At 41.2% G+C, this 16,061-nt stretch overlaps 1 protein-coding gene across 1 annotated transcript in view; it reads left to right on the forward strand.

Moving 5' to 3' along the window:
• The window catches only part of GDPD1 (glycerophosphodiester phosphodiesterase domain containing 1), a 60,911-nt gene that overhangs the window by 41,052 nt on the left and 3,798 nt on the right, over positions 1-16,061 (forward strand). The window contains exons 5-10 of the mRNA XM_075263894.1: positions 676-797; positions 5,901-5,990; positions 7,980-8,113; positions 8,684-8,743; positions 14,108-14,159; positions 15,069-15,937. Of these exons, the coding sequence (XP_075119995.1) occupies positions 676-797; positions 5,901-5,990; positions 7,980-8,113; positions 8,684-8,743; positions 14,108-14,159; positions 15,069-15,191 (581 nt within the window). The 3' untranslated portion in view covers positions 15,192-15,937. The remainder of the gene's footprint in view (positions 1-675; positions 798-5,900; positions 5,991-7,979; positions 8,114-8,683; positions 8,744-14,107; positions 14,160-15,068; positions 15,938-16,061) is intronic.

The following is a 16,061-nucleotide window of genomic DNA, read 5'->3' on the forward strand; positions in this document are numbered from 1 at the left end:
TTCAATTTTCCAATATACTTTCTGTATCAATTCCTTACTGTTTTCTAGACCTCTGCTTGCTGTCATTCGTTCTGCTTACATCCAGTGGATTAAAGACAGGGCAGATGTCTAATTACTGTGCTGTGACTGTAACGAGCTGTGCACCCGTGTCCATAAATCCCAGAAATCCCTTTTAGGGTAAGGCCTGGTTCACATCTGTGTTCGGGATTCTATTTGGGGAGTCCGTTTGGGTCCCATAGACTATAATGGAGTCCGTGCGGTTTACGGTCGGTTTCTGTATGAAACATGTGGAGAGAAAAGTGGTGCTTGCAGGACTTTTCTCTCTGCGTGTTTCGAGTGGAAACCGAACAAAAACCACACGGACCCCATTATAATCTATGGGGTCCGTGTGTTTTCCCAAGTAACCACTTTTCTATGTGTATAGGTTTCGGTTTGGGGGTCCCCAAGCAGAATCCTCGAACGGAATCCTGAATGTAGATGTGAACCGGGCCTAAGGCCCCACGTAGCGGGACGCAGCAGAAAAGTCTGCCCCATTACAACGAATACAGTAAAAATGCTGCGTCTCTGCAATGTTGGGCCTTAGCCTTAATTCAATCTATGTGCACTATGAACGTTTTATTAAGGTGGTGCCTGTTGGATACATTGTTAGTAAATGATGACCCACATTCTCTCCAGATTGCTGCTGTGATGGAGGGGACGACAGGCGAATCCCACTGCTGAAAGAAGTGTTTGAAGCATTTCCGGAAACCCCGATCAACATTGATATCAAAGTGAATAATGACATTCTTGTGAAGAAGGTATCTGTCCTGTCCAGATTGTGCGTGATGTTACACAATAAGACAATAAGACATGCCGCCTTCATCGTAAAAATGGTTAATGGTGAATCGTTATTTGGGTAAAAAAGCCTCAAGTTATGTTTTGTCTTACTAGCCAACAACTGGCTTCCAGATGCACAATGCACATCCAGCGTTCAAGAATAAAATCTGATAGCGTTATTTAAAGTTCAAGTAGCCACATGTTTTGAGCATATAACATACTCTTAGTCATATTACATGTTGTACACATGCTGTACTTGAATTTAAACTTTTCTTTGTGTCCTAAATAAACCTATTGGGTTTTATTCCTGAGTTTGAATTGTTTCCACTTCTAGATTATCTACATAAATGCTTATGGTTGGATTACCCCTTCAACAGAGTGTAGACCAGCTTGCACAAATAAGTCTATGGAGAGGGGCAGGGGAAGGAAGAGGCTGCTACTTGATTTATTGCGTCAGTCTGTGCACTAGTTTCTTGAAACATAATAGTGTTAAAGAGCTACTCAGTCTCGTTGCAGCAACTGGAGTTAATTGTATGAGTGTTTTCCTGCAGCCTTACCCTCTCCTATCCATAAGATAGTATGTGAAATTTAGTTTAGCGGGGGGACACTTCCGGTCAGCTTATTAATAATTGAACTTTCTAATAACCCCTTTAAGTCTGAATTCTTGGATGCAATTGGTTGTAACATATTTAAAAGGTACCTGGGTTTTCATGAAAAGTTTAAATTTGGGCAGAGTCTTGCAGGGCAGTGTGTTCTATGACTGTATAAGCCTTCATTCATAGTTTTCTATCAGTTTTTCTGCTGCTAACAATAACATCATGACTGAAACGCCTTTTACATTACTCTCTCAGGCTGTGATGTGCACAATAAGGAGCAGTTTTTCCTTCCTCTATTCATTGCGATACTGTTCTGCCATTCTGCTAGGAGTAACTGTACAGTAGCTAACAAATATCTGTGAAAAGCCGAATTGATCATAAAATATGAGATCCAAGAACAGTGTTATATAGGACAATATAACTAGCTATAATATAGCTGCTTTGCTGAATAGTATTTCATTTGTAATAACACAAGCTTCCAGAACTAGATACAAGTACATAGAAGACTTTGTACAGAATACAGTTTTCAGATGTGTTTCTGAGGAGAATCAACCACTCCCCGCTCTACTCACTGTGTGAAAAGAGAAAAGAACTGCCCTTCTACTCGCTGTAATCCCATCTTGCTTATCTAATGCATCTATGGACGTACTTCCCTATTAACAAAGAAGTAAACTAAAAATTAGCTAGAAGGGAGAAGTTACATTAGAGATGATTTTTATGCAGAAAGTAGCCTCATATTTAAAGGGGTTTTCTGGGCAAAAAAATAATTTTCAAAAAAGGTCTGTCAATCCTCTTAATAGGTTAATAAGTGTACCCAAATACCTTTAGCCGTGTTTTGAGTGATTTCTGGGTTCTCTGGGAGCTTCTGGCGTCTTCTGCATTTGTTTACATTGGCACCGTCCTGTTCTGTGTTTTCCTACAACTGCCATGATTCCTTCTACTGCGCTCAGAGCTGACTGACTCCTTTTAGTGCCTAGTTTTTCAAAGAAGATTCTCTCTATTCAGCAGATCTCTGCTCTGTTTAATATGTGGTGGTGGGTTTCTTAAAGGAATGACTCTTAAACTGCTGAGCCAAAGTTTTAATTGAATGTCCTTTTCCTGCATTTAACACTGTCATGATGTTCTAGTATATTCACATTGCTGGTTCATTGCTTTGGGCAAATTTAGATTTTCCAGCTCTGATCACTTCCTTCCCATGCAGCAGAAGAAAGGAAGAACACCTTCATCACTAAAGCAAACAGTTTCCAAGACATCTCTGCCGCTTCCTTCCTATCTATTTTTCAGAAGAGATTTGACACTTGGGAGTTTATATGCTGTTTGTTGATACTGTGCTTTTTTTCCTTGTTGGAGAATTCCCTCTGTCATCTGGGATCTGTAATATATCCATTCAGCGGCCAGCACTTTGCTTCTACCAGGCAGCACCATTAATTCAGCTTGTTTATTGGCTTTAAGTGACGGTAACAAATATGCAGGCTGCAGCGGTTTTTTCTGTATCAGCATGAGTGCGGAGGAAATTTAATGATGGAGTCAGCAAATATAATAAAATGATGGAGATGGAGACAAAGCCAAGTTGCTGCTCTATTGAGCCGTTTGTAGCACAATAGATATATCGTAAATTATTAACTATTACTTCCCTTTACATTTGTATATGTGTAAAAGTGAGTGACCTTTGTTTCATATAGCATTTACATATTGCATTTCCATCTGGATGCCAGACTCCGTATACAGCCCTTCCCTCCCAAGATTTAGTTCTTGAAGCTGTATTTTGGCAGCTATGACCATCTTTTCCTATTTATATATTTATACTCATGATCTGAAATAAGACAGTAAACCTGCTCTCCAAGATTGCTTCAAGGTATGTATGAGGGAAGGGAATCTGATGAACACCACGTGAGATGAAGATTGGCATGGCTTGTTGGATGCCTGGGTGCTTTTCTTTGCAGTCCTTCTCTGCTCAGTGCTTGGACCGGGCAGCCAAGTCATATGGGTTTGGAATACACCCTTCAAGGGATTTTCTAGGATTTTACTTATAGAGAGGTGGTTTTCTAAGATCCGTCACAATCTCCACTGGCTAGTTGAAGGGGTGCCATGTCTTTTCTATTCTTTGCCGGTTACAATTCTGTACATTTTTATCTGCTGTTCCTGACATCTTAGTTCATTTTATCTGTTTTGTTAGCACTATCGTTACAATATGTACAGCTCATGACTTTGCAAGCAACAAAGTGGACACAGTGCTGGTCAGTCGGAATGCCACGGGTTGGTCCCCACCAATCTGATCTTGATAGTGTATCCTAAGTATAGGGCACCAGTATGAAAAAAACAGAATGCAACAATAAAGGGGCTAGCTGGGGAGTAATAAAGCTTGCTCTGTATTGGTTAAAGGGGTCCTATCAGTCAGACACAATTTTTTGTAGGTACCACGTCAGAATAGCCTTAAGAAAGGCTATTCTTCTACCTTTCGTTGTCTTCTCCGCGCCGCCGTTCGCCTACAATCCCAGTTTTTCTCGGTATGTAAATTAGCTCTCTCACAGCACTGGGGGCGGGCCCTAGCGCTCAGAGACAGCACTGGTGGCATCCCCAATGCTGTGAGAGAACTCTCTCCAGCGCCGCCTCCTCTTCTTCAGCAGCATCATCTTCAGCCTCTTCTTCCAGTTGTGGCTTGTAACTTCTAAGGCCTCGGGCCTTGGGCAGAGCAGACTGCGCATGCCCACAGGACATGAGAAAATGGCCGCTTGCACAGTATTGTAAGATGACGCTGCTGAGAGAGTTCTCTCGCAGCATTGGGGACGCCCCCAGTGCTGTCTGAGCGCTGGGGCCCGCCCCCAGGGCTGCGAGAGAGCTAATTTACATACCGAAAGAAACTGGGATTGTAGGCGAACGGCGGCGCGGAGAAGACAACAAAGGTAGGAGACGAATAGCCTTTCTTAAGGCTATTCCGACATGGTACCTACAAAAAATTGTGTCTGACTGATAGGATCCCTTTAAGCTTTACTACTGATATACATACGCTCCCCAGTTACATGACTTACTCCTTTCTACTCAATAGAGGGAAGTTGGTGACATCAGTGAGATTTTGAGATTATTATTTAATCCTAAAACTAACCAGTGCAGGGAATGCACAGATAAGCTTTATGACTCCATGGAAAATCCCAATGATAACAAGAAAACCCTATATTACCTTTTAGCTTTTTTTGGGTTGGTCTTCTGCTGGACCAATAGGTATTTTGGATGGTAGGCCTGGGCTGTAGATGGATGCATTCAAGACAGAAACGAACTGAATCTGAGCAGAAGAATACTTTATTGTGCAAGTTGCACCTTTTTACATCCATCGAAGTGGGCAGACATGTTTGATGAAACATTAAACATTTTAATAAGCATTTTTTGGTTCATATGTATCAAACAGTAAATCATTTTCCACTAGATTAATTTTCCATCATATGACAGGCGAAGTTCCACCTCAGGTTCCGATCCAAAAAACTACGTGTGAACTTACCCTAATGGTGAGTTCATACGGGGTTTTCTGGACCGAACCTGAGGCGGTGTCCACCTCAGGTTCCAGTCCAAAATATGGGTAGCTGTGACTGGATGCCGGTGCATTGCATCGGCATCCAGTCGTGTACTCCGCTCTGGATTAGGCCCAAATGAATGGGCCTAGTTGGGAGGGAGTGTCTTCAGGCCGATGTCACGAAGCGAATACGCCTGAAAGAATGAACATGTCGCTTCTTTTTTCTGAGAGCCGAAACAAACAGCTCCTGGAAAAAAGAACTGACCGGCTCCCATTGATTTCAATGGGAGCCGTCTTTTTGGTCAGGATTTTGAGGCGGATATGGCCTCAAAATCCCAACCAAAAAACCCTGTGTGAATTTACCCTTAGGGTCACATTATTTTTATTATTCAAAACACCATATTGTTATGTTAGTAGTTCAGACGCATATTGATTAACCAATTATGTATTGACTACAAATCATAATGGCGTTTCTTTTAAGCAGAACTAGGCAAGTAGAAGCAGGAGAGAAACAGCAAGGCAGCCTGCCTGTGCTAAAATCTAGAAGTACTTTATTTCATATTGCTATAACATTTTGGTAAATTTGGATTTAGCGATAATCTCATTTTTACAATCCCCCCAATGCATCCAAGAATTGCAGAATCCAGTGACCTTTGGGCCTATTACTGGTCCACATTACCAATTGTTCCCCCATTACCCCATGTGAGTGTTTTTGTATGCCTTTTATATAACTACATGCATTTACCGGTACATTAAGTGCTTGGAATTCTTTGTGGGATATTTATGAAATACGCATGTCCTTGTTATAATATCGGTAAAGATATTCCTTGTTAGCTCCCCAGAATCAAATTCAGCTACTAAAGAGGGAACAAATACAGAGGGCGGCAGATACCATGCAGTGCCATATTGTGCAGGAACCTTTTGGAAGTGAAACATGTGGGAGGAAATGTTCACTTGAATGTGAGTTCTCTGTATTCCGGCAGGTCTCAGAACTCGTGAGAGAATATAAAAGGGAGCACCTGACTGTGTGGGGTAATGCCGACTACGAGATTATTCAGAAGTGCCATAAAGAGGTGAGAGCAGATTACTGTGTGTACAGATTACTGTGTGTACTGTACAAATCATCTCTATTGTTCTGTGCTCATAGTACTGTTGGAATATTTTGTATGTACTAGAGTTAAACGTTAGAAGTCATGTTCTCATCCATTACTATTAGTTTCCATATAATGCTTGTTTTCAGTGAAAGTTACCATAATTCGCTCAATACTACTTTACCTTCTTTCCCAGCTGTCTGACAAATTAAACTCACTTCTATTGTTTCTTTACCAGTTTAGTGGAACCCCTGCCATATTCCTAGATATGTTGCTCTGGTATCAGCACCATCTGCTGGACAACTCAGTGTAGTGCAGGAGTCAATCAAGGTCATATATTGATTGGTAGTGTATACAGTGTACAGTAATCCATGTTTGTTAACTTATGGCGTAGTGAGATTTGTCTCATGACCTTCAAAATTGTTGTCACTCCTAATCTTAGTACAAACTCACGGCATATGGGAATGTACAGTAAGAAGGTGGCAGCGTAGATTCTATAGCATGTTACCTACATAATCTATAACATGTAACCTACAGATTTTATAACATGTTACCTACAGATTCTATAATATGTTACCTACAGATTCTGTAACCTGCTGCCTAAAGATTCTGTAACATGTTACCTACAGATTCTATAACATGTTACCTACATAATCTATAACATGTAACCTACAGACTTTATAACATGTTACCTACAGATTCTATAACATGTTACCTACAGATTCTATAACATGTTACCTACAGATTCTATAACCTGCTGCCTACAGATTCTATAACATATTACCTACAGATTCTATAACCTGCTGCCTACAGATTCTATAACATGTTACCTACAGATTCTATAATCTGCTGCCTACAGATTCTATAACATGTTACCTACAGATTCTATAACATATTACATACAGATTCTATAACATGTTACCTACATATTCTATAACATATTACCTACAGATTCTATAACATATTACCTACAGATTCTATAACCTGCTGCCTACAGATTCTATAACATGTTACCTACAGATTGATCAGAATTTTACATGTGATAGTTTCCTTTTACATTATGATGTCTTGAAGTATTTTATATTGTATATGCAAAAGAAAAGAAAAAACAAAAGAAAAACATTAATGCACATTAAAAATGTGAAAACTACCAGATACGAGCACTTGGATTGATTTTTATCCTTATAGGTGTATTCCCATCTTTTCCCACATTTATAGAATATCCACATCTTAATACATTCTTATCTCACATACTACCATGTATACACATATTTATGGATCCACAGAATGACTTGAAAATACTACGTCGAAGCAGAAATTATTGTCTTTAGAATTTCTCTGCAATGCAGCTGAAATTCGGGCCTGTAACGTTCCAGCTTTAGTATACAGTGCCTTGTTTTAATTTCCTTCTGGTAGTCATAAATAGAGGCTTTACTATATTAACCAGCTGACTGATTATTTTCTGCACTATGCGGCCAAATGAACATGGGCCAATACGATCCCAGAAATCTGGATATGTATATGGCGAGACAGGAGAGCCACACGGAGACAGGGACTCCTACTGTAGCATCACAAGTCATTATAATTAGAGATGAGCGAGTACTGTTTGGATCAGCCGATCCGAACAGCACGTTCGCATAGAAATGAATGGACGTAGCCGACACGCGGGGGGTTAAGCGGCCGGCCAACGTCAAAGCGGAAGTACCAGGTGCATCCATTCATTTCTATGGAGCGTGCTGTTCAGATCGGCTGATCCAAACAGTACTCGCTCATCTCTAATTATAATGCAAGTAATCCCAGTCTCTGAACTAGAATCAGTCCCAGAAACAAAGGCAATATATGCTCCTGATTTTCCAGATCATGTTTGCTCATGTGCAAGAGGCCTGCAGCTTAGGAACAGGATATTGATCATATTGGAGAATAATATGAGAGAATAAGCAACATAAATCAATGTTTCTGTTATAATTCTAGAATTTCAGCATCCCTCTGCTTTTCTGCTTTCAACGGGTTCTGCTCCTGGTCGGACTTTTCTATACAGGACTCCTGCCATTCTTTCCACTTCGGGAACAATTCTTAGAAATTCCAATGCCTTCCATAATTATGAAGTAAGAGATATTAAGATCTACTATCTTTACCATGTTACTACATTTCATCAGCAAAATCTGACTTTTGATGAACCATATGAATGCTGTGTACAGTTATGAGAAATACAAGTACACCCTCTTTGAATTCTATGTACATCCAAAGTACACCCTCATTGAGTAGACTATGAAATGTATACCAAAGTGTTCTAGAGCCAAATGTGAGGCTTCCTATCCAATATCTAGAGTTTGGACTACAGGGCAATGATCCCAAGCACAATTGCCAATCTAGAGCAGTACGGTTGAGAAAGAAAAATAAAAATCAAGGTGTTACAATGGCCTAGTTAAAGATTTGCATCACTCTGACTCGGCTGCTATACAAGGAATGGAGCCTTTTGCTTTCAGCTCTGTAACCTGTATAGGTTTGGCCCAGAACAGCTATGGGTCACAAGTGTCAAAAATTGCCCAGAAATGTCCTTGAAGTTCCATTTTAATAAGCATTATATTTCTTGGGACTTGTTACATGTAAATTGATTCAATGGGATGCAAATGTTAATTTTACTTGTGTTTTATTGTATTTTGTTTTCTCTGCAGGCTTAAAGATCCCTCAAAAATGAGCAGAAGTCACAAGTTTGTTGTGTGGCTGGCTGATGCGTAAGCACTGCTTTACTTGAATTTAGTTTAGGGATTGCCTAGGAGATTTTTAAAATGCATATATAGAAACCTCATTGGCCTAAGAATGTGAATAATTCTCACCTTATCACCAGTAGAAGCCTGAGCGGATGACGCAAGGCAGAATGAATCAGTAGAATTAAGCTGAATTCTGTCATCAGTTATGGCTTTTAATTATAATTTTTAGTTTTAATTTTTTCACTAATTAAAAGTATTTATAATTTTTTAAAAACAAAATGTTATTAATTTATATTTACTGGGTACATAATATTTTCTAATCGTTCTATGAGTTGTTCTTCCATGGTGGGACTGACCATTGTATTGATCACCATAAAGTAGGCATTGTGTATTAGATTATAGAGAGGGAGTGGGCTCTATTTACTAATACAGCAGTGAGCAGTACAGAAAGGGAGGAAAGGAGGGCCACACGGTGGCTGCAGCCTTGCAGCGCTGGGTCCTGGTGTTCAAATCCCGCCAAGGGCAAAAAAACATCTGCAAGGAGTTTGTATGTTCACCCTGTGTTTGCATGGATTTCCATCCCATATTCCAAAAAGTCATACTGATAGGGGAAAAAAATGTACATTGTGAGCTCTATGGTGGGGCTCAGAATCTACATAAAAAAAAGAAAGGGAGGAAAGAGTCATATCTTGGCCACTAGCGGGATCCCGGGCAACCATCACATCTCTCACTGCAATATATAGATGTTTTATTACTGATGTGAAGATATGCTTATTCCTGACATGCTGAGACTGCTGCTCTTAGGGGTTGTTCACACAGAGTTTTTTTGCAGGCGGATTTGGAGACATAGATTCAAAAAAACATCTCCCATTCTTTGCAATGGGAGTCAGTAGCAGATTTTTTCCTCTCGCTATTTTTTTTCAACCAGAGGAAAAATGAGGTTTAAGATGAGCGAGATGTACCGTATATATTCTCGAGTATAAGCCAAATTTTTCAGGCCAGTTTTTGTGCTGAAAAAGCCCCCCTCGGCTTATACTCGAGTCAGCAAAAAAAAAAAAAAAAAAAATTTTTTTTTTTTTTAGGAGGGGGGGGGGGTCTATGACCAGCCACAATATCAATGTATAGAATCTCCCACGAAATAGTACAAAAAAAAAGAAAAGAAGATTTAAAAAAAAAAATAAAAGTTGTAAATCGCTCCTTTCCCTAGAGTACATATAAAAGTAGAAAATGACTGTGAAACACAAACACATTAGGTATCCCTGTGTCTGACAGTGCCCGGTCTACTGAATATAGGGGATCTGCAGTGCTCCTGTTCCGTTGGGAAGGGGTTAATAGCAGCACTGCAGATACCCTATATTCAGCCAGGCTGAATTCCAAGTGGGGGAAAAAAAACCCAGTCCTCAAGCTCAGGGAAGGGGCAGACAGACAACCAAAACACCCCCTCCCTTTCCCAGCACCCAGCAACTACTGCACCCAAAAACTCAGACCATTTTAATTTTTGAAATTTTCCAGTAGCTGCTGCATTCCCCCCCCCCCCCCCCCCCGGCTTATACTCAAGTCAATAAGTTTTCCCAGTTTTTGTGGTAAAATTAGGGGCCTCGGCTTATATTCGGGTCGGCTTATACTCGAGTATATACGGTAATTGCAGCATTATTCTGGAAGCTTCCTGAGTCTATGTATGGGGTTTTCAGGTTTGCTGTCATACCACCATCCAGATTATATATCTTTGAGAGAGTCTGAGTTATATTCTTTTTCACTCCTACACAATGGTATCTATGTGTCGTATTTGGAGCATAAAAGTAAGAATTGGTGTCTGAGAATTTGAGACATGTTATTGAATGTTTTCACTTATCTCATATACTATCGGAGGCCTTATAGGATAGGCAAATGAGTAGGGTTGAGCAATCGAGATTGGAAAAGATCGGATTCCGATCTTTTCCCGCAGGATCGAGATCGGAGGTTATTTCCCACAATACTTGGCTACTGGCCAATCATTGTGGGAAAAGCTAACAATGATAGGCCAGTAGCCAAGCATTGTGGGAAATAACCTCCGACCTCGATCCCGCGGGAAAAGATCGGAATCCGATCTTTTCCGATCCTGAGCGTTTAACCCTACAAATGAGTTATTGTGGGATGAGTTGTGATAGAAACGGATTGGGAAAGGCTAAGAGTTCAAACCATCCCGTGACAGTCCAGTGTTACACACTTGAGTATGGGATACAGACGGATTATTATACCATTATGATGTATATACTAGTCCCCATACAAAGAAGTTGATATTGGCAAACAGTGGTTCATTACTTTCCTCCTGGTGAGGAAGATTCGATACTGGGGAATGGATTAATAGCTGAACCATCTTTTAGTTTTCAGGACTATGAACAAGACTAGTGGTGCAATTTAGTTCTGTCTGTTATAGGTCCGTTACATACACGTCTGCCTATATCCAGGGCCTGGGTCTCTGTGATTAGTTATACAAGCACTGATGTACCAATAGTAAAACTTAACGTTTATTACATAACCCCTAGAGAATGCTAAGGCCGGGTTCACACGGAGTATTCTGGCTCGTCATTTGGTAAGTAGACACTGCAGGAGGATTTGCGGGCCATATACGCTTCCATTGTTTTCAATGGGAGCCGGTACCGTACACGCGGCGCTATTTTGCAGCCGTGATTTTGCGGCGGCCGCAAAATAGCGCCGCGTGTACGGTACCGGCTCCCATTGAAAACAATGGGAGTGTATACGGCCCGCAAATCCTCCCGCAGCGTCTACTTACCAAATGATGAGCCAGAATACTCCGTGTGAACCCGGCCTCATAGGGTGTGTGCCCCAAAAGCATTGTTAAAATTGGCCAAATATATCAAAGCCACTAGAAGATACACATAGATATACAACAATGTAATCCCACAGGTTCAGGTAGGGACCAATATATATAACATTACCACATTACAATATGCAGGTAAGTAAAAAATAGTTCGATCTTACCCAAGCAGATGATCGTAATGTGTTAATCAAGATGACACCAGCGGACCGACAGACCCTAGATATCACTAGGTCACTGTCCCTTTGTTCCCCGTGTAGTGACTCCCGCCCTGACAAAGGGCAGCCCCAAGCTGAACCTGATTGTTAAACCCTATCAGTCCTGAACAAAGAACTTACCCTTAGGGAACCCCTTCTTTGTCAGCATGTGAGGAATACAAACACTGGCCAAAAGTCATTGGTGTAACTAGGAATGGTGGGGCCTCATGGCAAATAAACATACAAACATAAAAAACACTGTTACTTATCTCTCCCGGGCTCTGGCACACTCACAACTGATGTCGTCCATCTTCAATGATGGAAGAGATGTCACTTGATCCGGGCTTGCGTCATGATGCATAAGGACGCAAGTCCGGCCCACGTGATGTCTATGACGTCACTAAGTAGGCCCGGAACCTTCCGGAGCGAGTAGAGGTAAGAAACAGTTTTTTATGTTCCCTCACCTCTCCTAGACCCAAGAGTATAAAGATAGTGTGTTTGTGGTGGTTGAGGGTCTGCGGCCTTACTTACCGATCCCGGCTCCTGCTCACAACCGCCTCCACAGAAAGAGAAGCGATGGCGGCTTTGAGCAGGAGCCAGGATCGGTAAGTAAATAGGGCCCGTTACCTGCTTAGAGTTACTCTAGCACTCTAAAGGAAGAATCTGTAGTGGCTGCCGCCGGGCCCCTTACGTCCCGGGCCCTGTGGTACCCGCTACTGCTGCTACACCAGTAGTTACGTCCCTGACAACAGTACACATCTTCATATCTGCAATATACAGAACTATGTATTACATTATGGGGATGTCTATAAGAGAAGTTGTGGCTTGCTGATATGTGGGAGACTGTGCTCAGCTATCATGGGGTGAGGACTGTGTCTAGATATTGTTGGGGACATTAAAGTGTCCTCATAAGAGTATGTTGCAGAGTTCCAAATTAGATAATTAATTAACAGGCCTAGATGGACTGCAGCCATTTTCTTTAAGCCTGGAGAACTGATTAAAGACACAAGATGGTAGTGTATCAAAAGAGTTCTGATTTTATTGAAAGAAAAAGGTAGTTTAAATACATTACAGACAAAGAGCTGGCTTGGCTATTCTAATTAGTATACCATGATTGGTCATAGAGATATAAGATAAGCCTGGCACATGACTATTGGCTGAGGCCTGATATAATCTGCATCTCATTACAACTTTCCACACTGGGATGGACTTTCCCATGAAACAAAGAAGGATTCAAAATACTTGTGTGAGCTAACATCCCAGACTATGTCTATATGTATATATCATGGCAAAAGAGATAAGATGACATGTTCCATAGACCCTGTGTCTATACACTCTAAGTGACCTTCATATACCATAAAATATGACAGAGTGCCCAGATACCATAAGATTAATACTTTTGTTGGTTATGTGTCCATACATCATGTAAAGGAGGTAAGGGATATACAAAGTCAGCTGCATCTTCTCAAAATGAGGCCCTTGAGAGATAAGGATTAGCAACCTCTGCATTAACGTTCATTATCACATTCCTTAAAGTCTAACAAAGGGCCTCCTTGACTTAAGCAGAAAAATACATACTTATACAGTTTATATGTGAAAGATTACAAGATTTGTGTCAAAATACAAAGATGGAGGACTTAACTCTAACAATATTAAATAGGGGGCTCTGCAGGCTATTATGAGGAGATGTGCCTAGCAATTGTGTGGGGGACTGTCTAGTTATTATGGGTTTTTTTTACCTAGCTTTTATGGGGTGTTATGCCTAACTATTGTTGGGGGACTGCACAGGCTTTTGCATGGAGTGACTGGGTCTACCTTTTGGGGGGTTGCTGTGCGACTATTTTGGAGTTGCTGTCTGTACCTTTTATGAGGGCGGCTGTTCGGGCTATTCTGAGGGGTTCTGTGCTTTTATGTTTGGGACTGTTGTTAGCCATTATGGGTGTAGGTGGCTGTAGCTGGCTCATATAAGGGAGCTATGCACTGCAACAACAAAAAACTATTTAGTCATGTCTGACTTTTGTATACACCATTCTTGGAAGATAACCTCTTTCTGAAAGACTCGAATCAGCCCATGACACACAAACAGTCGTTCTATGGTCAGGTCTAGCCTCAGTACTGGGCAGAGACTAAACCTCTGCACTATAAGCTGGCGCCGCCATAAGGCCTGCAATATGAACAGAGAACTTCTATTGGGAAATTAAAGTGGTAAAACAGTCACATTTCCTTGATAACAGAGAATTTCATATCATGGTGAGCGGCATAACCAAAGACAAAGTATGTAGCAGAGTAAATAGAGCATTTCCCAGTAATTTTGTTTCCATTTTCAATGTACCGCTAGTAAAGATTTGACTTGATGTATTTTATTTCTTTCAGATTGATTATGAGAAAGTCCTTGTTTGAGCACCTGAAAGCTCGAGGAATCCAGGTACATGTAAAAGTAATATGTAGTTATAAGTGTATTATAAAGTGTAGATAAATGACTAGATAACAAAATAGATCTACCTGGGGCAACACGGTCGCCCAGTGGTTAGCACTGCTACCTTACTGGAGTCCTGGGTTCGAATCCTGCCAGGAGCAACATCTGCAAAGAGTTTGTATGTTCTCCCCCTGTTTGTGTGGCTTTCCTCCCATTCTGCAAAGACACAATGATAGGAAAGAAAAAAAAATTACATTGTGATCCCTGTATGGGGCTCCCAATCTACATTTGCAAAAAAAAAAAAAACAGATGTACCTGTGCTTGACAGGGACATAACTAGGGCTCCACACTTCATTCCTAATCCCAAGTATAGCTTCCCCCCTTATTCCTGGTCCTCAACATAGCTCCCACATCCAGGTCTCCTGCCTGGTTCCTTCTTTCATTTCTCTCGCATTCCCGGCCTCCAAGATGTCTTCGCCTCTCAGTGCTGTTCCCGGAATGACTGCCCCTTACATTTCTGGTCTCCAGCATAGCTTCTTCTTTCGTTCCTTGCCACCAGCTTGGTTCCCCCACTTATTTCCAATACATCTTTTTCACTCACTCCTATTTCCCATGATGGCTCCCTCTCTTATTTCTGGTTCCCAGCATGTCTCCTTCTCTCACTCCTGGTTCCCAGCATAGCTAACTTTCTCATTTCTGGTCTCCATCATGGCTCTCATCTTATAATGATGGAGTATATGAGTGTTATATATCTTTGGTTGGATTTGGAGAGGTTTCATTGTATTAAAATCACTTTCAGATTATTAAGGCTTCACCTGCCAAAACCTATATGGACCCTTAGTTGCAAGGGGCTGCAGTGCTGCCTATGTGCTTCTCTCTTGTTTTGGAGCCATTGATAACTATGTCTCTTACTTCTAGGTTTACATTTGGGTGTTAAACAATGAAGAAGAATATAAAAGAGCCTTTGATTTGGGCGCTACTGGTGTCATGACGGATTATCCTACACGATTGATGGGATTTCTGGAGCATTACTCGCACTGAGACAAGAGCTTGAGAGCCAACCACCTGAGCGACGTTACTGTACAATAAGGTCATCATACCTCATGCACGGCCGTCTAGTAAATACTTAGATACCTATACATATGTATTTAAGGGGATCTTGTATAGTTTACAGTTGTAAATAGTAGTAACAGAATCAGGAGAGAACCACTATGCTGTAAAGTCAACATCTTTCCCTATGGGCTGTTTGACGTGGAATGTACACAGTATTTACCTTTGGAAAATTGTAAATTATCACCTAAAAGTAGATTGAGTTACTGAAAAGGAAAGGATGTGCGCAGTTCATGGAGGGATGAATAAAGATATGTTTCGTTAAAAGCACCTACATAAAAGGGCACATATGATGCACAAAATTATACTGAAGTGAGTATACTATATCCATACACAATGTCAGTCAAAAGTGGTGAACCCATCAGCAAGTAGAGTGTCTGTGCCAGATCTTAAGGTTCTGTTGTGACTGGATCTAGAACCCTGGATGATACCCCTGTTCTGCTGTGGGCCCGCCCGGCCTTGCTGACATTCTGTAATGGAGTCCATGTAGTGGTCAGTTCTCCTAGAGCAGACCTCACGGACTCCGCTACAGGAACGCTTGTGTTTGTGTATATATGGAGTGTGTCCACAGGCAAGGCCTTTTTACATCTGCACATATTTTTCTTATGTAGACACAAAGTACTAGGTATCCTTCACTTCAAAGAACTTTTATCTTACTCCTGAAGGATACCTGTTAGGTGTTCACACTGCTGCTACTGTCCGCCCCGGGGTGTCTTTGGTAAACCCCAGGGAAAACGGACAGCAGACGGCTTGCGAGCGTTCAGCTATAAAACCCATTCATTTGAATGGGTTTTCAAAGGT

Source organism: Leptodactylus fuscus, chromosome 2 (assembly GCF_031893055.1).
Source record: "Leptodactylus fuscus isolate aLepFus1 chromosome 2, aLepFus1.hap2, whole genome shotgun sequence".
NCBI lineage: Eukaryota > Metazoa > Chordata > Amphibia > Anura > Leptodactylidae > Leptodactylus > Leptodactylus fuscus.